The sequence below is a fragment of the Herpailurus yagouaroundi genome, unplaced genomic scaffold, assembly GCF_014898765.1.
Source record: "Herpailurus yagouaroundi ecotype Mexico unplaced genomic scaffold, PumYag 67690, whole genome shotgun sequence".
Taxonomy (NCBI): domain Eukaryota; kingdom Metazoa; phylum Chordata; class Mammalia; order Carnivora; family Felidae; genus Herpailurus; species Herpailurus yagouaroundi.
The window spans coordinates 5,408,814-5,434,583 of record NW_024420490.1 but is presented as its reverse complement, the minus strand read 5'-3'; the positions used below and the strand labels follow the sequence as shown (position 1 = coordinate 5,434,583).

At 44.5% G+C, this 25,770-nt stretch overlaps 1 protein-coding gene across 9 annotated transcripts in view; it reads left to right on the top strand.

Annotated features, from left to right (window-relative positions):
* The window catches only part of SH3KBP1 (SH3 domain containing kinase binding protein 1), a 330,782-nt gene that overhangs the window by 173,869 nt on the left and 131,143 nt on the right, over nucleotides 1–25,770 (top strand). For 4 of the 9 annotated variants that reach the window (XM_040468252.1, XM_040468253.1, XM_040468249.1 and 1 more), the window contains 4 exons: nucleotides 10,454–10,583; nucleotides 11,143–11,202; nucleotides 18,657–18,731; nucleotides 22,255–22,460. In XM_040468252.1, coding sequence (XP_040324186.1) covers nucleotides 10,454–10,583; nucleotides 11,143–11,202; nucleotides 18,657–18,731; nucleotides 22,255–22,460 — 471 coding nt within the window. Of the gene's footprint in view, nucleotides 1–10,453; nucleotides 10,584–11,142; nucleotides 11,203–18,656; nucleotides 18,732–22,254; nucleotides 22,461–25,770 lie in introns of those variants that run through there. The other 5 variants (XM_040468255.1, XM_040468250.1, XM_040468256.1 and 2 more) reach the window with 3 other exon arrangements.

Sequence of the window (25,770 nt, the reverse complement as noted above, 5' to 3'; positions counted from 1 at the left end):
GCAAAGCTATACACACACACACACACAAATGCACACACACCCTCTTACCCCAAAGGAAAAAAAAAACCAAGACAACTCAGATTTTGTTTTTGGAGGTAGGGACTGCTGGTTTTTTTTTTTTAATGTTTTATTTATTTTTGAGAGAGAGAGAGAGAGAGAGAGCAAGCAGGTGAGGGGCAGAGAGAAAAAGGGACAGAGGATCCAAAGCAGGCTCCGTGCTGACAGCAGTGAGCCTGATGCAGGGCTCGAACCCACAAACTGTGAGATCATGACCTGAGCTGAAGTCAGGCTCAACCGACTGAGCCACCCAGGCATCCCTGGACTGGTTTTTTGAAAAAGGTTGAATCAAGTAGAGAATCTTAAAACATGATATTTTATAGATATAAATTAAATTAGATATATATCTTATTAACACAATTAATTTGATTAAGGTAAGTAATATATATCTTATATAATTTTACCTTAAAATAAAAAAAAATGTGCATTCATTTGCCATTTGTCATCTGGCTCATAGGGCCAAGGTGTTTTCCTTAAATATGGGTTTGCTGGTTTGAGTTCTAGCCTGTCTGCATCCATAGTGCATCCTCATGATTTCCTTCTTTTATTTTTAAATGGATTGACAATACTCCTACTAACATTCTACAGCCCACTGCCCCCACTCTCTTCTAGTTATCTCATCCACACCTGATTTGGCAGTTTGGTTTTTTTAACTTTCAGATTGTTTGCCATTATCCCTGTCACCACTCACTTTCTCTTCACACTTAGGTATTTTTGAGCAGTGTGTGTGACTGAATGGTGGGTGGGCTAGCAATCAGCGCAACGGGCTTAGGCAGGTCGGTAGACACAGCCTGACCCTCCTCTGACAGGAGTTGACTGCCAGCCCAGAATGCTCAGCCCGGACGGAGTGGGGAAAGCAGGGTTGTCCGGGCTGAGTGCACCTGGCAGAGTCACCTTGCTCCAGAGAGCACTTAACATGCCTCTGCCTCCTGGCTAGACTTTGGTTCTGCTCTCATCATTAGATCCATCTCTGCGAACCTAAAAGGACCTGGGCTTCCAGTTCGAAAGGGAAAAGAGCAGACTGAGTTCTTGGGTATAGATATTTTTGAGGAAATCACTGTAAATGCACACTTGCGTCATTTTTGTCCAGAGTGGAGGGTGGAGGGGACTAATAAATACAGGTGAAATTCTAATTCTAAGACCAGAGATGGCATATAGACAAGCTCATCAGGAGAAATGGCATTTGAGGGCTCTGGGGTTTCAAACCTGGCTTGTTGGCCTTTTTTTTTTTTTTTTTTAAGTGCATTGAAGCCTCTTTGTTTTCCTGTCTATGTCATCTAGAGCCTGGGAAAGGAGCCACTTTTCCTCTTGGGTTGGATGAACTTGGTCTCAACCAGTCTCTCTCTCAGAGATAACTTGGTTTGGTTTGTTCCTTGTGGTTTGTTTTTTGAGGTATTTTTCACTGGTCCCTAGTTAAGCTCCCTGGAGACCAATGGCTTCAATTTCAGATTAAAAATCCCCAACCTGGCCTTATCGTTTGCAGAGATGCTAACTTGGACTTGCAAGAAACTTAGGCATTTTTTTTAATTTGAGAGACAGAGAGAGAGCACAAGTGGGGGATGGGGGGGCAAGGGTGAGAGAGAGAGCGAGAGAGAGCTCAGTGGGGACTGGGGGGCAGAGGGGGGTGAGGAAGAGAGAGAGGGAGAGAGAGAGAGAGAGAGAGAGAGAGAGCACACACACTAGCCTCTCAAGCAGGTTCCATGCTCAGCCCCAGCCCGAAGCTTGATCCCACAACCCTGGGATCATGATCTGAGCTGAAATTAAGAGTCAGGAGCTCAATAGACTGAGTGACCCAGGTGCCCCAAACTTAGGCATCTTCTTGCACCCACAGCTGAGGTTGCTTCTCTCAGCTAACGTTAAACAGGCTGTTCAAATTCTTCAGAACTTTGTAAATCAGACAACCTTTGTGGGTATGGATGGGCATTTATGATAGTGTGAATTATAAGAAGAAATATGTATATCTATCTGGCCTTTCATTTCTGTCACAGAGCCCCTAACACTCTTGACATTTCCTAAAAGAGTGATAAAGGTGTCTTTTGTTATGTTAATGAAATAACTTTTGAAAGACCTAAGCACTGGGGCTGGCTGCCAGTGGAGCCAATGTGTGTGATGAGAAGGTTGCAACTCTCAGTCCCACCCACTGACCTTGGGGAGAGGAGAGGGGCTAGGGGCTGGAGGTTGAATCCCTTGCCTGTGGCCCGTGAATTAATCAACCATGCGTGTGTAATGAAGCCTCCAAAAAACCCGCAAAGGACAGATTCAGAGAGCTTCTGGGCTGGTGAACATGGGAGGTGCGTGGAGAGCGGTGTCTGGAGAGGGTACGGAAGCTCCACGCGCTTTCCCCCGTGCCTTGCCCTGTGCAGCTCTTCCATCCAACTGTTCCTGAGTTAGATCCTTTTACATTAAGTCTGTGATCTGCTAAGTAGAATGTTTCCCTGAGTTCTGGGATCCGCTCTAGGAAATTAATTGACCCTGAGGTGGGCGTCATGGGAACTTCTGATTTATAGCCAGTGGGTCAGAAGTACAGGTGACAAGCTAGATTTGAAACTGGCGTCTGACGTTGGGGACAGGGAAGAGCGCGATCTTGTAGGACTGAGCTCTTCACCTGTGGGGTATGAAGCTGTCTCTGGGGAGATAGGGTCAGAATTGAGTTAAATGGTAGAACCCTGGGCTCATGTCTGCAGAATCGCTTGTTGGTGTGGGGCAACCTCACTCCCCCCCACCCCACCTCCTCCCACACACAACTGGAACTGGGTCCAGGGACCCAAAATAGCAGGTAATCCTCATTTCATTTTTGGTGTAAGAACTTTGAAGACTTGCATATGAAGAAAGATGCCTTTTGTTTTATGCTTGCCCATGAGAAAGGAAATTCATTTAATTATTATTATTATTTTTTACATTTTTATTCATTTTGGAGAGACCAAGGGAGCCAGAGCATGAGCAGTGGAGGGGCAGAGAGAGAGGAAGACACAGAATCCGAAGCACGTGCCAGGCTCTGAGTTGTCAGCACAGAGCCTGCCACGGGTCTCGAACCCATGAACCGTGAGATCATGACCTGAGCCGAAGTCAGTCAGACACTTAACCAACTGAGCCACCCAGGTGCCTCGAAAGCAAGTTCATTTAAAAATGGATTAATTAGGGGCGCCTGGGTGGCGTAGTCGGTTAAGCGTCCGACTTCAGCCAGGTCACGATCTCGCGGTCCGGGAGTTCGAGCCCCGCGTCGGGCTCTGGGCTGATGGCTCAGAGCCTGGAGCCTGTTTCCGATTCTGTGTCTCCCTCTCTCTCTGCCCCTCCCCCGTTCATGCTCTGTCTCTCTCTGTCCCAAAAGTAAACGTTGAAAAAAAAAATTAAAAAAAAATAAATAAAAGTGGATTAATTAATAGGTGATGAAAGCATACCTAAATTCTTACCCATTAACGCACCCCTTGCTTTAGAAGGGTTTGTTATGTTTTCAAAAAAAAAAGATAACATTAATATAAAAATTTGTTGATTAAAATTCGAGGACCCAAAGAGCTTAGGCTGCTCTTTGCTCATTTCTCCCAGTAACTTTGGGTGGACATGACTGATTATGTAATGTGCAGAGATGATAGAGCATATTAAGGTGAGGGAAGCCATGATTAGAACAAAATGTGATTGTATTAGAATCATCAGCATACAAAACAGGCTACAGCTGTATAAAAGCAACATGTTTGCAAGTTTAAATGTATTTATAAGAGGTTTACACAGCTATGGGATTTATCACATATTTGAGTGCTTATACTCTGTGACAGACAGGGATTCAAAGATTTATTGAACAGAATCTCTGCCTCGACACATGCTCAGTATAGTCAGGGAGGGTAAGACACATACAGCTAAGAAGCTAACTAATGACCCAGGATGGTACTACAGTGGTAAAGGATGGCATTGACAGATGAGAAAGATTTAACAACTTCTCCACTCACTGAGGGTGGAGAAGATGCTTCCTAGAACAGGAGGAATTTCAACAATGGGGCACGTGGAAGGTGAGAAGTATTTGGATTAATTCAGCAAGCACAGGGTGTATTGTGTAAGGTGCTGGGCTAGTCTGGAATACGGAGGATGGGATATTCGTAGAGCCTTGCTCTGGAGTCCAGAATGACCTGTGAACCTCCCAGCACACGTGTGGAGTATAGGAAGCAGAAGCTGGCCGATGTGGTCAAATGCGGATGACATAAAAGTGACGGTGCCTCCCACACTGAAATTTTAAAGGGGTACCCCCATTTAAAGGTTTCTTACAGGGGTGCCTGGGTGGCTCAGTTGTTTAAGCGTCCGACTTCGGCTCAGGTCATGATCTCGCAGTTCAGGAGTTTGGACCCCGCATCCAGCTCTGGGCTGACAGCTCACAGCCCAGAGCCTGCCTCGGATTCTGTGTGTCTCTCTCTCTGCCCCTCCTCTGCTCATGTTCTATCTCTCTCTCTCTCTCTCAAAAATAAATAAACATTAAAAATAAATAAAGGTTTATTACATATAGATTTTCTAAAGTTGACACATTCCCACAGACAATTTTCTCACCTGGGAATAGTGACAGGACACCAGACTTCAAGATCTTGATTCATCAGAAAGGTTATCTTACTGGCTTAATTTACTCTTTGCCCATATTTTCAAGCTAGAGTGATAGTAAGGTCTTAGCATAGAGTCATTTAGGAATTTGAAGGCCTGTAGTCAAGCCTGTAGCTGTTTTGAAGGATAGGACTGTCAAGTTTTGCTGAAGGATGTCCGCAAAAGCCCTTTCCACTGTGAGGAACATCATGGATGTTGCTCTGTCTCATTGGGCAGAGTTTGCCGAAGTCTTAAATAGAAGTTGTCCGTCTTCTTAAATCATTTCCCTTTGAATTACTCTGCAGATTTCTCTTTTGAGGGGGCCCTTTCATGTGTAATAGGCTTCTTCTCAGAAGAACGAGGGGATAAAAAATCACCTTCCTATGTATATGGAACGTTGTGGCCTTGCCAGAAAGAGATAATTTGACAATGCACTACACAGGAGTGTGGGGGGTGGGGGAGTGGGGACGGGCCCAGGCGTTTAGGACGTAGATAACAGTTGTTTATATTTGGCATAACCAGCTTTCTATGTCTCCCAATCAACAGGGATGGTTATTTAAAGCAACTAAAAAGGAAAATAATGTAGGTATTTATGCCTTCAGGGAGTGGTTCCTTTAAAAATATTTTTTCACTAATTCCACTCATAGAAAAAGGTGTTTTCTAGAAACACTTCGTATTTTTTCAGCAATGTTCAAAAGGCAAAACTGTGCGTTAGAACATTCACATGAAGTTCTAGAGAAGGTAAAATCAATCAGGTGATAGAAATCAGATGAGTGGTTGCTTGTGGAGGTGGATTGACCAGGAACGGGCACAAGGGAATCTTCTGGAGTGATGGAAATTTTCCGTATGTTGACAGAGGTGAGGGTGACACAGGTGTTTGCACTTGTGAAGACCGATTTACTGGTACTGTTACGATGTGTGCATCATATGAATTATACCTCAATTTAAAAAAAAACTTAAAAACTCTCCAAATATTTTTCTAGTGTTTTAAACATCTTCAAAATACTTTTCCTTACCTCTCAAAGATAGGAGAAAGGGCCAGTGTGGAAATTCTCACTTAATTATTTCTGAATAAATGTTGAGATATAATTAATGTAGAGCATTGTATTAGTTTTAGGCATGCAAGGTAATGATTTGATACATGTGTAGTGTATATTTTGACGTGATCACAGCAATGGATTTAGTTAACATCCATCACCACAGGTAGTTACAATTTTTTTTTCCCATGATGAGAATTTTTAAGATCTATTCTCTTATCAGCTTTCAAATATGTAATATGCTACTGTTAACTATAGGCACCGTGCTCCACATTACATCCCTGGGATTTATTTGTCTTATTACTAAAATTTTGTACACTTTGCCCACCTTCATCTATTTCACGTACCCCCAGCCCCTGCCTGTGCCAGCCACCAGTCTGTTCTCTGTATCCATGAGTTTGTGGGTTTTTTTTTTTTAGATTCCACATATGAGATCATATAGTATTAGTCTTTCTTTGACTTATTTCACTTAGCATAATACCTTCAAAGAACTAGGAAGAGAACAAATGAAGTGAAAGGTTGGTAGAAGGAAGGCGAACACAAAGATCAGAGCGTAAATAAATGAAATGGAGTCTAAAAAGATAATGGGAAAGATCAGTGACACTAAGAGTTGATCTTCTGAAAAGATAAACAAAATAGACATCATTAGCTAGACTCCCCCAGGAAAAAAGAGGACTCAAATAAATAAAATCAGAAATGAAAGAGGAGAGGTTACAACCGATAACACAGCAATACAAGGGAAAGATAGAGACTATTATGAGCCATTATTCACCGACAAATTGGAAAGCCTAGAGGAAATAGATTCATATAACCTATGAAGTCAGAACAAATTTTGAGGAAGTGTTTAGTCATGTTAAGGTGTGGGCCTTTCCTTAAAGCTTGACTCTTCCGTTTTCCTTCCTGGAAAAAATGGTAAAACGGCTCTTGGAACTATGGAGCTGACCTCATTTGCCTGTGTGCCTCTCCCTCCCCTGTGACTCCCACACCCTTACCCCTCCAGCGTTCTTCTCACCCAGCTGTGGGCTACGAAGGGTTACATGCATATAAAAAGCCATAGCAGCCCCTAAGCGGCACCCTGAGGTAGACTTTAAAGCACGTCCCTTTCTCAGTACCTTTGACAGGTCAAACTTGAACGCTGGTAAGCGGAAACTCTTCTTGAATAGCTGTGTACCCCAGACCTCATGGTCATCTTTGTATTCGCAGGCATCCTCTTTGGTGCCTTACGCATGTAGATAATGTGTATAAAATTGGCTGGAAGTGCTGAAAGTCACCCCGCCACTTCCCCAGCTTCCAACAGGGCTAAAAGCTCGAAGTGGCCTCCTTGGGCAGTGAACCCACTCAGAGGCTGGTGATTGTGAAGACGTGGGGATTGCAGGGCCCCCAGCACAAACCATTGAAGTTTCTTTCTCAAACACTGCCAGGAGCCAGCCACCCTGTTCCCAGCTCCGGGCCGAAGATGGGGTTGGCTCTCGAGACATAGCCATGGGCTCCGGGGTTGGCTGGGTCGGTCACAGGGACACGGGGTGGGCGTTGTTCTCAGCCTAGAGCCAAGGCCTGCAGAAGGCTGTTGATATGTGTGTTAGTGTCGGAGAAGGTGGGTATCGGCTCCCCTTCGTTACTCTCCTTGGGGCAGAAATTATAAGCCCTCGGTAACATCCACAATCCACACTTTATTGCCAAGGGACACATTTCTACATTTCTTTCTTTTAAATAGACAAACAAACATAAGCAAGCTTGGGTTCTAAGTGGGGGGTGCACAGGGTCTGTATGTTCCCTTCTTTGTTGCTTCTCCAGCACAGTGTCTTTGTTTTGTTCACCACTGAATCTGCCCCAAGGTCCTAGGGCAGCGCGGGCTGGGAGCTTATGAAATATTGGTTGGATAGAGAGGGGCACACACACTTGGGCCCGGCGGCACTTAATTAAGAACAGTGGCTAACACAGTCATGTCCCATGTCCAAAAGACACGTCCCACAGTTTTTGTCCCTTTTGCTCCTCACAGTAGCGCAGGTCCTTTGGTCGGCGAACCAGGGCTTCATAGACCCCCATGGCGGGTTTCCTCGAATGATTTCCCGGCGTTTTGTTCGTTTATTCATTCAAAGTGTGAGGTACTGTGCTCTACTCTTTGACTGACGGAATGAATGTAATCACTCTGGGCTTCAGTGTCCTCATCTCAATACGGGAGGTTGAACTCTAGAATACTGCTGAAGAGGAATGGTCGGAGGGCGAGGATCATTTTTACCCCCTACCCCTCACCCTGTCTCTAGCCTGGATCTTGCAACTAAAGCAGCAGGGTAAGGGAAGAAATAGCACTGAACGACTCTCACCGGTCCAGGGGCCGGGCAACCCGCCCCGCCCCCACTGCCACGGCTCCAGTGATGGGGAGCGTACCCGCCAGGCAGTGAGCAGTGGTTTTATTGCCCCTCCGCTCCCTGCCTGCGTGGCTAATGATAGACCTCTGCTCTTTCCCTCTTGGCCACTCCTCTCAGACTGTGCCGTGACATGGATACAGGCATCTGGGCGTGTGGTGAGGTGAAGACACCCCTGTGTTCCCAGCAGGCGGCTGACCAATCCCACACATCAGGAGTACTTCCTTCAGGGATCTCAGGCTGGAGCCGCCTTTTACTGGGAACGGAACTGTTTTAGATACTGTCAAACCGAAATGAATGGAGTTGTCCCGGCTGCCCTGCGCTGTCTGTCGGGGATTACACTAGGGACTGCTCCTTTGTGGTCTGTGCCCTCGGTTTTTCCTCCTGCCCTGTGATTCTGGGAGAAAGAAGGTCGTTTTATGGTTTCTTATTCAGGACAAGTACAAAGGACCCCCGCTATAAATCCGGTGACTATTTATATTCAGGCTCATGGCGAATTTTCCCAACCATCCTAATCCTATAAAAAGCTCCTTGAAAGAATAACACATATCAGTTGAGTTGGCATAGTAACATGGAATGGTTTCAACTGAAATGCTGTTAAATGCCACGATTTGGTATTGAATAGTCACTGGGACAGTTGTACATGGATGTCTGGATGCTTTCCCGAAGATTTCTGTGATCACGCAGATATAATCGCCACTGTGCAAGTCTGTATTTCATGAGTTCCCTAACAAATGCTCTAAACGGCATTCTCGTTGTCTCCACTGCACAGGTCCTGTCAGCTCCCCCCTTTCTGGAGTGTCTCACGCACCCCCTTCTCCTACTTACATCTATCATTCATCCTCTTCAAGGCCAACCTTAATTTTGATTTTTTTTTTCTCAAAGGCTTCCTGTAGCATCCCAAATCTCAGTGAGCTCAACTTTGTGTAACCAGTCTGGTTTGTGCTGAGTCATGGCATTTTCCCATCTATCCACTGCCCATTACTAGCTTTTTGTCACACCAGTCCTCTCCCCTCTTTCGATCACGTGCCCTCTCTCCCTTCGTACATTGTCAACTGCTTGAGGGAAAAAACAGCGATGCCCTGTACAGTTCTGTGTCCCTAGCCCTTAGTGTAGAGTCGTAATACATTTGTCTTTAACACTGAATGAGTGTATTCATTATCCCCATTGTATAGATAGGAACTCAGGGTTTGGTTTGGTAGGAAATTTGAATGAGGTCAGACAACTGCTAAGCTTCAGTAGGATTTGAACTGGACTTTTGACTCTAATATCCCTTATCTTTTTTGTTTTAATTGTTTTAGCTGTTAAATTGTATTTGTCAGTTTGAATTGGTGATATATGCATGTGGTAAAAAAAAATTCCAAAGGTTCAGGGTCTCTTTCTGTTATATCGCCCACACAAGTAACTTAATGCTTGCTTCTTCTCAGAATGTTCTGTCACTTTCCTCCAAGAAGCCATCTTGCTGTTCTCTTAGTGGCTCCATCACGAAATCTTGGAATGACTTTTTACCTTCCTCTTGATCGTCCCAGCGAACTGGTGTCTCAAGACCAGCTCATACCTCAGAGGGCCTTCCAATCCATACCTGCCTTCTGCACTGTCACTGCTCCCCGAGATCCGGCCTCACTCTCCCAGCCAGAGGACTCCAGTCTGGCCGCCCTCCCTGTCTCTCTTCACCCAGTTGCGGTTCTTCTCAGGGTTATCTACAACCCTTCAGAAACCTGCAGGGAGTTCTCCCTTCCAGTTGAGTTTGTAGCTCAGGGCTTGTCAATTGATTTCGTTAGGCCATCTAGTTAATTTGGGTAGTCTGGGGAAGCCATGGTCAGTTGCTAAATAATGGTTTGAAATGCATAAAATGAAGCCTACGATTATAAAGGGAACCATTGCAGTAGCTATCAAGCTATTTTTGAAACAAATTTTGATATGATAATCTAAGTTTAACTTCTTATCTTAATTAATATATAATTCCCTACGAACACATTAAATAACAAGGTCCCCAGCAGGTTGGTAACTATCACCACTTCATAGTACTGATGGGTGCAAATGATATCTTGAGATACCCACACCATCTGTGATGCGATATGAATATGTCCATGAGTTGTTTGGTGACCAGTCACAGGTCCGTCTACTCTTATTGTGTTACCTACATTTTGTAAGCAAAGGAAATGCCAAATTTTAGTTTGAGGTTAGCAAAAACGAAGAGTTAGTTATTTTCCACTTGTGTTTATGGGCCCCAGGCTCAGCCCCCCGCCCCGAGTCTGAATCTCAACACTCCATGAGGTTGGTGATCTCATTCCCTGTTAACTTGTAAACTCTGGGTCCTTCTGCTCTCCCTGTGTGGGCTCTGCGTTGTGCACCATACAGGTGGGAGAGAAGACTGGGAACCACAGTGTCTAACCTGAGTCCTGCATCTCTGTTCTTGTGTTTGCATCTGTGCAGGTAGAAGAAGGATGGTGGGAAGGCGTTCTCAATGGAAAGACTGGAATGTTTCCTTCCAACTTCATCAAGGAGCTGTCGGGGGAATCGGATGACCTGGGCATTTCCCAGGATGAGCAGCTCTCCAAGTCAAGTAAGGAAGCCCCCGATGCAGGAAGGGAGTGCGGGCACCCACAGGTGCTGCTCCAGCCACCCCTCTGTTCTGTAGCCTGTGCCGAGTGACAGTGATAGAAGCTCACGAGTACACTCTTGGTTATGCTGCCTTAACCCCTGTGGTTTAGTAGGTTATCATTGTAAAGGTGTGAACTGCACACCTTTGTGAGTGTGCAGATGCACACTGTGCATCTCTGGATGAGTGACCGTCAGCCTTCATGCCGTGGTCCTATTCCCCTCTGGCTCCCATTACTGTGCTTCCATACACTTCTAAAGTGTCACTCCCTGCAAGTTGATAGTTAATTTTTAAATGAACCAAACGAGACTGTATTTCTCACCGTCCCTTGAGCAACTTGGAGAAAAATGGCACACCCACACACACAAAACCCGCTGGTGGTGAGAAGGGCTGTGCTCGGGACGACTGCATGCCAGGTTTCTTACAAGTATGACAAGACAGCGGAGAGTCCAGCCCCACCTTGGGTGAGCATGTGTGTCTTTCTGCGATGGTGAGAACGAACTCCAAGTCTTTCTTTCTCCAGGGCCTGAAGCTCTCCTCCCTCCAGCTTCTCTGCTGCCCTTTCCAGCTCATGGAGCAAAAGGTCAGGACCGGGAAGCTTTGTTCTCCCAGTCGCTAACCCAACTTCCTACGTGGGCGTCTGTGTATCTCATGTGCCGTCTTGAGCCAAGGTCATGGTGTGAATGTCGTAAGCGGCTCGACTGTGTCATAGTGGTGCGCCACTCCCTGGGGTGGCAGACTCCCCTTTTAAACCCAGTGCTGTCAAAATAATACTAAAACATCTTTCTTTTCCATTTGGGAAAATCTGACTTGAGTGGTGCTCCCAAGTTAGTTGTGTCTCTTTTATTTAACCAGTAGCACGATGGACAGGTTCCCGATTTGGAGGTAAAGCCACTTCTGGAGAAGTGCTCGAGTGACCTTCTTTCCTTGGTCTCTCAGTAGCGTGGGCTCCTATGGCCTGTCATTCATAGAAACAGCAGATCTGGCTGGTTGGCTCATAGGCTTCAGCTATACCCTTTCCTTCCACTGCCAGAGCCAGGGACCCCACTCCACCCCACCCCTGAACTCCGTTCCATCCTAGGGTCTGTGGTAGGAAAGATGGGAGGTGATTTTGGAGCAAATGAAGCATCTTGCAGCTCCTGCTGCCTTCTCTGGCTTGGGGTCAGGTGATTCTCTGCTTCCCAGTTGTACCTGGTAATTGGGTCCTACAATAACAATACTGTACCTCAAGGATGTTGTAGATTAAATGGGCTTTCTAAGAGGAAGGACCAAATCGGATCATTATACCATTATTTCCATGGGGGAGTGTGTTATGAGTTCTAATGGCAATTATGTACATAAACACCTCGCCCACCTAAGGCTGTCCATAAACGGTCACTTTCATTGTTAATCCTGATAAAGCCCGGGATGTAACCAGTTTATATATTGAGGCTGCTGCATACCATTTGGTACCCTGCTCACTGAAGCGCTGTCTCTGCATGTTTAAATTACTTTGGGACTCCTTGGCTGAGGCAGAAAAAGAGATCTGGAGAGGTATCGGACAACCTGTTTGGGAGACCCTTGACCTCTCGGTATCCTGCCATTGTTAGCTATGCTTTCAGAGCTGAAGGGTCAGAGAAGTAATGCCTTTTGTATTTTTGGAATTACTGAAATAAACTGTCTCCTCCTGCTCTGATTTAATAATATGGACTTTTGATCCTGCCTGACTCCCTCAGCCCAAAACACATGGTGCTGGAATTTCTGGGGTAGGAGGTTAGGAGACTCAGTGGAATGGTCTCTACTGGTCACCTAGCCTTCCTTCACATACTTGGCAGGGGCTGTTTCTCTTGGAGAGACTTTTCTCCCCAACACTCATTCAGTTGAAAGCCCTCCATTTCAGGACTAGGAGAGCCCCAAATTTCAGCAGCCACATTTAGTTACCTCCGATTCTGTCCCTTGTTGAGGGGGTTGTGAGGTCCCTGAAGAGGCATGGTCTCCTAACAAGGATGGATGCTTCTGAAAGAACTACAGAGCTTTGGCAATCTTCCAGTATGTACAGTTAGGACAAGAGGGCCCATCTCTCCATCTCTCCATCTGTCCGCCCATATCTATCCATCTTTTCTCCTTCCTTCCTTCCTTCCTTCCTTCCTTCCTCCCTCCCTTCCTCCCTTCCTCCCTTCCTCCCTTCCTTTTTTCCTTTCTTCCTCATTTTCTTCTATTCCTCATACATCCAACCTTTACTTAGCCCCTGTTACTACTAAGACACTGCACAAGACACTGAAGATATGCAGAGACAAATCAGATGGGGTCCCTGCCTTCAGTCAGCTCACATTATAGAAACTGGGTGCAGAAACCAGTTCAGGGAGGTGCCCCATGTGCTCCATGGGTGGCTGAGGAAAATGGTATACAAAGGTGGAGAGACCAGTCCCATCGGGATGTGGGGACAATGGTGGTCACAAAGGACTTCATAGAAAAGCAGATGTGATGATAATGTCCCTGTGGCTTGCTGCCTTGAAGCAATCCCCTGAAAGAGAAAGAGCATCTCTCAGTGTTCTCATAGGTTTTTCAGTAGCTGTTTACACTCTGATGATAAAATGTGTATCAGATGGTAAAATGTATAAAATGTAGATCAGATCACACACAGAAGTTATGTATACTGGGAGGATTTGTTTAAATGGAACCTTTAGCTTTAGAATGATCCTACTTGTTCTCTACTGCCAGAGAATGGCATCAGTAGTTTCAATGTGCTTTATTTTAACTTTTTAAATTTTAAAATAATTACAGAATCACAGGAAGTTGCGAAAAAAAAAAACAACCCAGAACTGTACAGAGAGATCTCACATACCCATCACCCAGTTTTCCCCAGAGATAATATCTTGTGTGACTATAGTAAATGCCTATTTACTTTTATCATAAAACTGAGAAAGACAAAGGTATGGCTAATGCACAAGAGACATCTAGGTTTTTACTCTGGTATGAGCTAAGCTGTATTTAATCAAGGTCTGTGTTAGGACAGCCCACTTAATATTCCTAATGTTTGTGCCATTTTGGTAATTTTTAGAGAGGCTGGTGGCATCCTAAAAATCCTCTTAATTTAAATGCTACCAGACATCATGGTGAGGTTTTTTAAGACAGACAGAATCTATGTCCTGGTGCATATGAATACAACTTTGTGTACATTGTGTCCTTGTATATCTCTATCTTGCACACACACACACACACCTATATGTGTACATAATTATTTGGTATTTGTACTCTTCATATTTCTATTTCCAGAAAGTATTTGAGCATAGTTATTAAGTTGAGTTTTGTCAACCAGTGATGAATGTGATCGAAGAGACCTTGCATTGTATTTATGCAGAAGTGTGCCCGGACAGCTTGACACATGGCAGGGGTTCAGTAAGCTCTTGCTGAATCCTTTGTCACTCGAAGGCGGCATTTTCATCTTTGAATGACAGGTGCAAATTGCTTGAACTTGCTTTTCTTTTACCCTGATGTATTTTTATATATGGTGGTTGCTTATGAAAATCTCTGAACTTTAGATCTTTGTTCAGGGTAATCTAATCTGTCAAGGAAAGAGTTACAGCAATTGGGTTGGTTGATATGTTGGTTTAAACCTTTTACCTCAGATAAGAAAATTCATAGCTATGTAGTAGCAAAAACTTGCTGCATATTTAAATTTGAAAACACTTACATTTTATAGGATTTATGAAACATTAAAGGTACTTTTTCAGATATTTTTATAAACTTGTTATTATAGAGAATTCCTAACATACATGCAAGTCAAGAGAATAGTGTAATGAACCCCTGAGTGCTCATCACCCAGCTTCAGCAGCTATCGGCCTTTGGCCACTTGATTGTATTTATACCACTGCACGATCTTCCCCCATATTATTCTGAAGCAAACTCCAGATATCGTGTAATTTTATCCATAAATATTTCAATATGTATCAATAAGAAGGTGCCTTAAAATACCCTATTGCACACCCCCCAAAAAATAAATAAATAATGGCAGTTCCTCAGTGGAATTACAGGTGCAGTCAGTGTCCGCTTCCCCTCAGGATCTTTTATTTTTAGTACAATTTGTTAGTTTGAATGTGCATGCGAAGGAGGTACGTGCATTGTAATTTGTGTCTGATTATAATCAGATTATGTTTCAAGTCTTTCTAAACCTATAGATTCCTCTCCATCTCTCCTTTTTTCCTTGTAATTTTTTACTGAACAAACTGATGTCCTTTGTCCATTAACTTCCCACTGTAAGTCTTTGCCGATTTCACCTCTGCTATATCATTGACTCTGTGTTCCTATAAGTTGATAATTGATATAAAACATTTTTTCCCCCAAACTTCATAGATGGTGATGGGTCATCTATATGGAGGCTCATAAGGTCTGGCTGGCTTTCTTTTTGAATGTTAGCAGCCACTGATGATTATCACTGGGATCTGTTAGGGCTTACAAAGTGACACCAACAAGGAACGTTTTATTTTATTTTATTTTTTTTTAATTTTTAAAAAAAATTTTTTTTGAACGTTTATTTATTTTTGGGACAGAGAGAGACAGAGCACGAACGGGGGAGGGGCAGAGAGAGAGGGAGACACAGAATCGGAAACAGGCTCCAGGCCCGAGCCATCAGCCCAGAGCCCGACGCGGGGCTCGAACCCACGGACCGCGAGATCGTGACCTGGCTGAAGTCGGACGCTTAACCGACTGCGCCACCCAGGCGCCCCAGGAACGTTTTAAAAGAATGAAGTAGGCTCCCATGTAGCAGACCAACGGAGAAAAAAATTTGAGTAAATTGGGTTTTTACAAAATAAAACATCCCAGTAGTTGTAATAATAGTGCAGGCAGGATCTTATGTCAGGGATGGAAAGGAATTTAGCCATCTTCTGGCCTGGTGTCAGATAAGAACACTAAAGTCTAGTGAAACAAAGTCCTGGGTGTGGCATGGCTTATGAGTGACATGGCCGCAGTCACATGCAGGCTTTCCGCACACACTTTGGTATTGCCTTTATTCTGGCCTGCAGTTTCCCCTTTCACAGAGCGTCTGACAAATTTCAAATTGTAGTGGAGTTTAGCTTATTTCTTCTTCTTATCACGGATCAGGATTAATTACCTTTTCATTTTCTGCTTTGCATGTGCTAGTATTGACTAAATAATGTAAAATGTAGCTAGTCAGAAATTCTATTGATCTATTAAATTGTAATCAGAGAATATCCTGAATCCATAAGACTTCTTTGGGCTGAGGGGCAAATCCAGATCTTACTATTGTCCGATCTCATTTTCAGACAAATTTTGCTTCATATTTAAGGCATAAACATGTATTTTCTTGTTTCTAACATCTTTTTTAATATTCCTGAATTTCTCAGATTCTGAAGTAATTGTAAAACTAAAAAGTATTCCTGTTAATTTTCTTTAAAGAGACATTGTTTAGCTACAGAAACATTTTCAATTATTTTCCATAATTTTCAGAGGGAGAAATCTGCATTTCCATTCTATAACCATTAACAGCCATGAGATTTCAGTTTGAATTGACTTTGTTGTTTTCCTAATTCCTTAATTGGGAATGTTAGATTCTGATGCTTTAGTGACTTGTGAAGCTAAGACAAAGATGGAGACAGCCTTTTAAAACTTGGGGCACACCACTTTCATGATATACAAATATCGTATTTCATTAGTTGTAAGAAACAGATTGTTCTTTTTTGTTTTGTATTTTCTGTTCTTTTTAATATTAGATGGTATTTGTTTTGTGTATGATCTTCTGTTAGCAGTGAAGGAAGGGCAATTAACAAGTTGACGGAACAGTTTCAGGCAAAATTAAATGCTACGATAAGCATATGATTTTGTGTTGAAATTCTAAAATTCTTACTTTTTGCAGCGTTTTCTGCAAAATATTTAAGTATTAATATTTAATAGTGATGCTAGAGGATTTCTCCCAATAGAGTAAACAGCACTTATATTCATGAACTTTCTTCCAATTGCCCATCTCTTTTGCTCTTTATTTTATTATTATTTTTTTTTATTTGAGAGAGAGAGAGAGAGAGAGAGAGAGAGAGAGAGAGAGAGAGAATCCCAAGCAGGCTCCATGCTTAGCAAAGAGCCTGACGCTGGGATCCCACGATCCTGGGATCATGACCTGAACCGAAATCAAGAGTCAGATGCTCAACCAGCTGAGCCGCCCAGGTGTCCCTCTTTTGCTCTTCAGCTAGAACAAGTATGTCCTCACTCAGTCCCAGCCCAGGCATACAGCATACAGGGGGTTTTGCACCAACACTTGGCCGTTCGGAGACATCAGAGCTGTGGTGTCCCTCAGTGATCCTCAGACTTGGTCCTAGGAAAGAACACAGGGAGGTTCTGTTATATTTGGAGGGACTTTATCAAAATACTGATTTCTTCTTCTTACGTTTACTTTTTCTGACGCCGAGAGGACCCTTGCTGTTCATTTTGGGAGGGCCTTGATTGCAAAACATCTACATTCCTTAGGAGTAATGTCACCTTAATGATCAAAGGGGAGTAAAAATTTGCCCAAAGAAAGCAACGGCTGTTACTTGCTCCATTTGTCATCAGAGTCCTCAAGGACTGCAAATCTAACAAGAACCTTTGGAACACTTGATTGTTTCTTTGGATGGTTCTTATGCAGCCAGTGATTGTGAACATCTAAATTTGTGCTTTAATTGGACGGAGCATATTTGTCATAAAGGGCAGATTTCAGGGCAACGGTGTCCCACCATGCCTGTAGGACACGGAAATGGGACATACCCGAGGGCATTTCAGTCGCTGATCTGATCACTCACAGCTCTCTTCATGTATCAGGGGCGACGCGGCCCAGAAGCTGACTTGGTGGTTCCTTATTGGGGTTTTCCATTTTCCTAAAGAATGTTCTAAGAAGTGAGACAAGTCGCTCCCTCCCTCTCAGTTCCTCTCTCTGTAAACATAGCCTGCCTTTCCCTCCTTCAGGCTGATTATGAGTGAGCTGTATGACTGGGCTCCAGTTGGATATTTAGCTTATAAGCCATAAGAGAACCTGTTCGTTGGATAATTTAAAGTGATGCATATATTAATTGAGTTTGCCTTTAGCAAACCATTTCACCTGCCGATGGTATTCTCTGGAAGGTGTGTGTGTATGTATGTATGTGTGTGTGTGTGTGTGTGTGTGTGTGTGTATACACTCAAACTAGGGCAGTGTGTGTGTGTGTATTTTCTGTACTTATTCATGATTCCAGAGAGATTTGGGCTTTAGCTGTGTGTCTAGTCTTATGCTATCGGTAACCTTTACTCGTAACAACAACAAAAAAGAGATCATTTGACATTTGACAGCGAGTGAGTCCTACGTCCTCATGCTTCAGTACAGTCTCATGACTGATATGGCAAAAGGTCAATCAAGGTGTTCCAAGAAAAATGGGGTTTTCTGGTGTTCTCAGTGCTAAGCAGAAAACCCCTAACGTCTACAAGGAGGCCACGATTGGTTCTAAACATCTTTGGTGAAAACCCTCCTCTAGCACTTTAGTACCTTTTCTTGCTGAAAGGTACTAAGCATAAAATCTTTAAAGAGAACTCTGTGCTTTTTTTTTTAGAATCTTAGGGTCACGGATATCAGTTTGTATCACACAGGGCTCTAGGGGTAGAAGATAAAAGATGATGGGCCTAAATTTGTATTATGTGTGGGCCATACTCTCCAAAGAGGAGTTTGCATTGTACAGCTGAGTTCGTTAAGGAATATGATGAATTGGATTTCCTCTGGTTAATTGAGGTTTTCCTGTTCTTGCGTTAAAATGTGGAAATGGCTTCCAGTTTAAATTGGGCATAATCTCCATGCCAGTCATTTGCAGAGGCAAGCCCCGATTCCGGGTGCTCATGGCGTGGGGACTTTGGGCTCATTCTGTAAAATTTTGTAAATTCTGCCTAATGGTCTCTAATTAATTTGCCGATAAAACTCTTACAGCGGATTCACTGAAAGCAAGTTCAGTTAAAGACTCTCCCTCTTCCTTCTTTTGCCATCATTTGCTCCCCCTTCCCCCCTCTTGTTTTTCTCTCCCCTTCTCTTCTCTCATTCACTGTCAGGAAAGACTACCTTTGAAGGGACAATTCTGTACCGAGCTGCACCGGGCAAGACGGAGGGCCACAGACGCTATTACAGTGAGTGACCTTAATGAACAGCAGGAAGCAATTGTAAAGTTAAGATCCGGGTAGTCGTGGTTCTTGACGCGGCCGCACTTTCCTGAGCTGCTCATGCTTCTGCCAAGTGTCCGTGTGAATTTCTGATCCAAGGACATGGACTTATCTGCCTGAATAAGTGCTGTCTCCTTGGTGTGTGCTACAGGAGCATTCTCATCACCAGCCCTAGCGCTTTCTTGTTTGCTTTGTGCCTCTGCCATGTGTGTAACATGCGTGCATGAACCATGCGTGCAGAGAAGAGACCAGTAGCATTTGTCACGGCATACATACTTGTACCAGTATCTCTGGGCCTCTGAGGTGGTGTAAGACGGCTTCCCCTGGAGCTGTCATCCTCTCGTGGTTACTGCTTTTCCTGAGTGGGCCATTGGAAACCAATAAACCATTTCTTCATTGTGTTGTTCAAAGAAATGAGAATTTGGCATGACGGTCCATGCCAGAAGTGGTGTTCCGCCTTGCTCGCAGCCAGTCACCACACGACAGACTTCCTTTGGCAGGACCAACGTATAGCCTTTTGTGTCGTGAAATAAAGCGGCCAAAAGTTGAGGGGAAGGAGGTGAATGAGATTAACGAGTCAATTTCATGAAGCCTTTAGAACAGTTCCTGCCACTGAACAGCACTGTACTTGTGCATTTTAAATTTAAACAAAAATGACTCACAGGTCTGAACTGATCCGTGCATGAATATTAAGGTAAATTACATGAAAGTGTAATTTATTAAGTCATCTGGCCCGCCACATGGCAAAGAAAATACATAGGGTGTGTCTGTACACATACGCGCACGTACCTACGTATACACCAGTGATGCAAGAGAAGGTTCGCATGTGAGTGCCAGAACATTGCTTCTCAGACTGTCTGTGGTGAAGTTATTTTTATTTCCATCCCCCCGGGGACAGATACCTGGTCTTGGCGAACATGATTTTACTGTGCATGCAATGTGCCATCTGCACCTCACCACAGGCGTTTGACCAGGATTGGTCTATTCCCTGGTCACCCAGACGAGCCCACTGGCCACGTGTCTGAAGGCATATTGGTGCACTCTGCTATAAGCGTTTCTGAACATGCGCAGTGCCTGTGCTGATCTCACTGTGCAACAGCAACGACCCCTTCGTGAACTGTCCCCGGCCCCCAGCCCCCAGCCCACACTCTGGGCTGTCCTGCCTGTGGGTGTCGCCTGGCATTCTGAGCATGAATCTGGCATACTTCACGGGATAGCGTGTGTGATGAGCACCGGTAGGTAAAAGATACGGCACCAAACTGCCATAAGAACGAAAAGTCACCTTTCTTTCCCTCCAAAGGGAAGGAGCTAGATCCTGAGTTATTTCACCAACCCAGATATTCAGCTATGTAATTTACCCACTTAAAAGTGACAGAAGCAGGCTGCCATGTGTTTCCTTCCTGGTCCGTACTTACGTGGTTGACTGACCGCGCCACCTCTCCCTGTGTTACGCGAAGAGCATTTCTCACCGTGATTAATATAAAGTCATTAAGATGAGCCCGGGAGGCAGCAAATCCATGAAACCAGAAGCTCAGGGAAATCCAAACGGCAGTGGTCGCAGATATTATGGTTCTACCTCATGAGGAATGATAGAAGACTCCTTCAGATTCCTCTCTCTGAAGAACTCACACAGCCTTGCCCTAAACCATTTGCTCTGCTGCTGGTGCTGCTGGTGCTGCTGGTGGGGAGGGCAGGATGGTGATGGTTTCTTGCCACTAACTCTTTCTTTATTCCACCCTCAAATGGTTCCTTCCAACCCAGAAAGGAATATACAAGCCATTTATCACATAGAAAGAATCCATACGGCGAAATGAGAACATGTTAAAGGGGGAATGACACAATATTTAGACTCCAAAATTGTATCTCCAGCAGGGATATTTCCGAAAACAATGAACAGATAAACACATGAACGGGTAGCTAATCCAGAGGGGTTGTCCGTGTTTGCACACTCAGCTCCGGTCCTAGAAATTGTGGCTGACCCCACTGCTGTAGGCCGCTTCTCAGCGCCCTGCCCTCCGCTTTTGCTCACAGATGCTATTCTTGAGTTAATTCAAATGTACACCAAGGATCGTCCTCCTCCCCCCCCCCGTCCTTTTTGGGTTATAAGTAACCATTTTATTAAAAACAGCAGCAGCAACAAACACAGCCATTGTTTTAATTTTAAGGATTTGATTTTGAAACGTTAGCAATTTATAATGACCTTTCTATATTTTATCTGTTTTCATTTAACAGTTTCTTCCTGCACTGAGACTTATTTATTTGAATGACTTTGACATTTTTTAACGCTTTATGTGAGCAATTATTCGGTGTCTTGTTCTTACGTACTAGGAGGCCACCTTCCCCTACAGAAAGATAACGCACAATCGGTTAATACGGAACAAAGTTTGATGATGTGCTTTCATCAAGGGCATTGTTGTCATCAGGGCACATGTAGTCAATGTTCAGGAACTATTCTCCACAGCTAGAGGTTTTAGAGACCAATTGAATGGCAGACTAGTATTCCAGAAGATATCCTTTGAATCCCGCCCTTTGATGGCATGACTGGTGTACTGACTTTCAAAGTAAGGATGTACACTCAGAAATTAAGTAGGAAACAAATAGGCTCTTCCTTTTAGGAGCATGATTGTGGGCAGAGCCTGGGGAAAAAAGAATCTGGGAGGTAAGTGTTCACGTTGTCTTGCTGATAACTATTTGATGACTTCCGACACTTGCCGCAAGAGGTCAAAGGAAGGGTGTCGTGTCCCCAACGTCCTTCTTTAGCAAGGGATTCAGCTTTGCGAAGATGGTGCTATTAAAGGAGGGAAGAAGAGAAGTAGGCTTGGGGGCTTCTGGCCTCCGGGAGGGCAGCTTCCTTTCCCTCTTTAACAAACACAGTCATCTCGCCAGTGAAAGCGTCTCAATGTCAAGTTTGGTTTAATGCTTTCCTAGAGAATCATGCCTGCGTGCATTTATTCCTTGTGAAACCATCCAAAGAGATTTAATTCTTTGGCAGTCATAATTTTGTGTGGTTTCTTTAATTGCTAATTTGTTTAAATGGCTTTTAGCTTTACAGTTTCCCTTCAGGAAATGTTACTTTCATTGCTAATTGCTAATTGCCATGAGTCATAGAGATTGGAGGTACAGTATGTGGTACTGACTGGGTGGGGAGGGTTGTTATTGCACAGACTGTGGCAAAACAAATTTGTATTAGAATCAGGTTCCGGCTGAAGAGAGGTGAAATATCACGCTTACAAAGAGATCTGCTTTGAAATTAGATTTTTTTAAAAGAATTTTGATTCACTTCTTAAAATTAAAGGCTGGGGGTGGGGAGATCGAACAAAACTCAGAGCCACCCAAATGCAACGTATTTGACACGCTAAATGAAAAGTCCCAGTGCAGGTTATCCTGTGCCCAGAAACACTTTCAGAGGTGGCTCCTGGCTGGCTGTGAGGTGCTTCACAGCTATGGCTGATTTCTGAGCTCTTTCTCTCCCCGTCCCCACTCTTGACAGGTTTGAGGGAAACCACAGGCTCCGAGAGTGATGGGGGTGACTCGAGCAGTACCAAATCCGAAGGTGCCAACGGGACAGTCGCAACCGCAGCAATCCAGCCGAAGAAAGTTAAGGGAGTGGGCTTTGGAGATATATTCAAAGACAAACCAATAAAACTAAGACCAAGGTCGATTGAAGTAGAGAATGACTTTCTACCGGTGGAGAAGGTATGTTTGACGGTTTTTGCTTTATTTCAACATAGTGCAGAGTACCCAAAAGTCCGTTGTAGGGCTTGGCATCTGAGACTCCTTACGCCTCTTTTGGGGGTGTCGGCGTCCTCACGTGCGGGCTGTTCGCCTTCTCCCCTTTGAGGTGCTCCCTCCGTGTGGGAACTGCTTTCCTGGAAGGGCTCACGCTCCAGTTTGTGGCTTCTTTTCTTACTGATCTCTCAATGGAATGTGTCTCTGTGTGCTTTTCAAATGGACCTACACTTCTCGGTTGCGGGGGGGGGGGGGGGGGGGGGGGGGGGGGGCCTGGACCCGGCTCATCTTTCGCTTCTCCTCGTCCTCGTCTCCAGTGCCTCGTGCCTGCGAGTGTTGGTTGACTGGTTCTGCGGTAGAGGAAAGGGTTGTGCGCTTTTCCTCTAGGAGTTAGGTGGGAATGATTTCAGACTGCCGAAAGGAAGCCTCCTGCGTGTGTGTATGATGGAGACGGGCCGTGCTGAGACTCCCTGGATGGTTACCATCAGGAAGCTGGCTGTTTTCTTCCACCTCTGGTTCTGGGTTGGCGAGAGGCAGGCGGCGTCCTGCTGCCGAGTACACGGTTGCCACAGCAACACACCCAGAGCCCTCGCACTTGTGGCTGTCGGTGATGTCTACTGTGGTACGCTTCCGAGCACCATAGCTTTACTTAGAATTTGATAAATTCTGTGGAATTTTCCAGATCGTAATAAGCTACACTCGTGCTGTGCTTAAGGAATGTTGGTGAATTCGATTTAGTGCTGAATCGTTTGCTTTGATGTTCATGCCAGTAGGCTTGGGGGATGGGACATTGGCAGCACCTCTAATGCAGGTTTATCAGTGGCTTTAAAATGGTTTCCATTTTTCGGGTGAAATGAATTTTTCAAAGTTGCCATCATCTTCCACAGCTGTGGAACTTCCACCCACCTCTTGCCCCCAGCAACCTTGCCCGGTGTCATGCATTAGAAACAATCTGGAAAGGAAACTTTTGGACACTTAGTTCTCTTGAGGATGAAAAAAAGGCAGAAAGATTTAGACATGAAAGACTGTTCCATGTGCACTTCTTTCACTGCAGCTTATCGGAGCCAGCCTTGTTTCTTTCAGTAAGCAATAGACGATGTGTCTCAAGATCTGAAAACTGTCTAGATGCTATACCAGCTTGCGAGCTCATTTCTCTTTCACATGATCACTCTCAGACTCCTGTAAGTATTTACAAAAGAGCAAGTCCCCATCTTGGGAAGAAACGATGGATGTAGTTTTTCTTCATTTTACTCCAGTGGTTGAAATGAACATGACCGTTGACTTGGTCAGCAAACGCTTAATGCCTTTTGTTTGCTTTATGATTCGTGGTCTTATTCTCCTCTGTGTAGAAGGACAGTGTGTGTGTGTGTGTGTGTGACTTTTATTAATGCTATGAATATTTGTTCTGACCACAGTAGTAAATTGGGTCATTAGCAGTAGCAGTATCGGCATCACAGATAATAATCCCAAGTTTGTACCTCAGCACACTTTTCCTCTGGACCCGAGGGCCACATGCCCAGCTGCCAAATTGCACATCTCCACGTGAAGACCTTAAATTCTTACCAGCTTGTCCAACCCTGAACTCCTCATCATCCCCCTCAAACCACTCTGTCCACAGCCTTCCCTGTCTCAGGGAAGGGCATCCTACTTCCCCTCCTACAGGTTCGGGACGAAAGCCTTAGGGTTATCCTTGACTTCCTTCTCTCATAACCCGCGTCCGATCCATCAGGAGACTCCATCAGCTCTGCCTCCTGTGAATGTTGAGCACCCACCACGACTCATCATCTCATCGCCTCCATGGCGCCCCTGCTCTCTCATCATCACCCAGTGGCTTCCTAATAGGGCTTTCTGCTTCTCCCCTTCCCCTACAGTCTAGTCTCAACAGTGAAGTGAGGGTGATCCTTTGAAATCCCAAGTCTGATCGTGCCACTCCTCTGCTTGCACCCCTGGAGAGGCTCTCCAGAGAACCAAAGTGAAAGGCCTCCCCAGGGCCCCCAGGCTGAAGTGACTCAACTCTGTTACCACTTGGACTTTCTCCCTCGCCTTCTCCCCTCGCTCCCTCTGTCCTGGCCCCTTGCTTTTCTTTAAGCATACCAAACACTTTCCCCCTTGGGGACCTTTACCACAGTGGTTTCTCGTGGCTAGACACCCTGTATCCACCTGCTCACTTTCCTGCATGCCTCTTCCCCGGCTGCTTTGCTTGGACTTCACCTTTTCAATGAGCCGTGCCCTGGCCCACTCGTCCCGAGACCCGTCCCCTTAGCTCACCCTGCTTACTTGTGCTGCATTTTTTGGTTTTCCAGCATGCAGCCCTTTCTAACATGGGATTTATTTTTTATTATGTTTATTATTTACTTTGTTCACCAATATATGCTATGTGCTTAGAACACCGTGTGGCACCTGGTAGGTTAGGTGTGTTCAGTAAGTAATAGGTGCATGAATAATATTAAAACTGTATTAACGTGGCACTCTGGAGATTACAGACCTCTATAATATGATGGGACTGGGTGGGATTAGGTAATAGGTATATAGTTGAAAGTATGGTGGTTTTTTGGTTCACTGTGGTTTTGTGAAGCAGAGATTTATTGTATTGGCCTTGGTGACATGACATGTTAACATCATCAGAGTAATATATATATGTGTGTGCATGCGTATGCATCTTGATTCATGATTTGTTTGCAGAAGGAAACCATGTGCTGGCAGCAGTCTTAACCTGCTTCTCATTGCAGAGCCCCTGGGGAAAACATAAACTTCCCAGCTTGCTTTACTGGCTGTGGACAATTTTTTACAGCATCTAAAAGGACTCAAAACTATCTCCACCCACTGTTGTTGGCACTATGGATAGCTGCATAGATTTATGGATCCATTATTTTATTGCACAACCCGGCATGAGGGCTGGTGAGCGCAATAATGTTTTACTAGTGCGCAGCCTGGTTCTCGTCACTTTTGAGATGGTTTTGTGTCCAAGATTTATATTTGAGGAAGGAAGTTTCCTTGGAGAATTGAGCTCACTATTTTGATTTTGCAGAAGCACAGACTGAATCTCGTGTGACAGCATTTGTTAGGTTGAGATCCAAGCGGGTCTTCCACATGGGCTGGGGCAGTTGGCTTTCTTAGATGGCTGGTTTGATAAGTTGGATGAAGGAAAAAAGGAATTTTGTAATTTTTAACAACTGCAAGTATATTATATTGTCCCTTCAGGTTGTGAAGTTTTGAGATCCACATTTCTCAGTTGCTAGAAAATGTTGTGCTTATTTTAGCTATGCTCTAATCCATA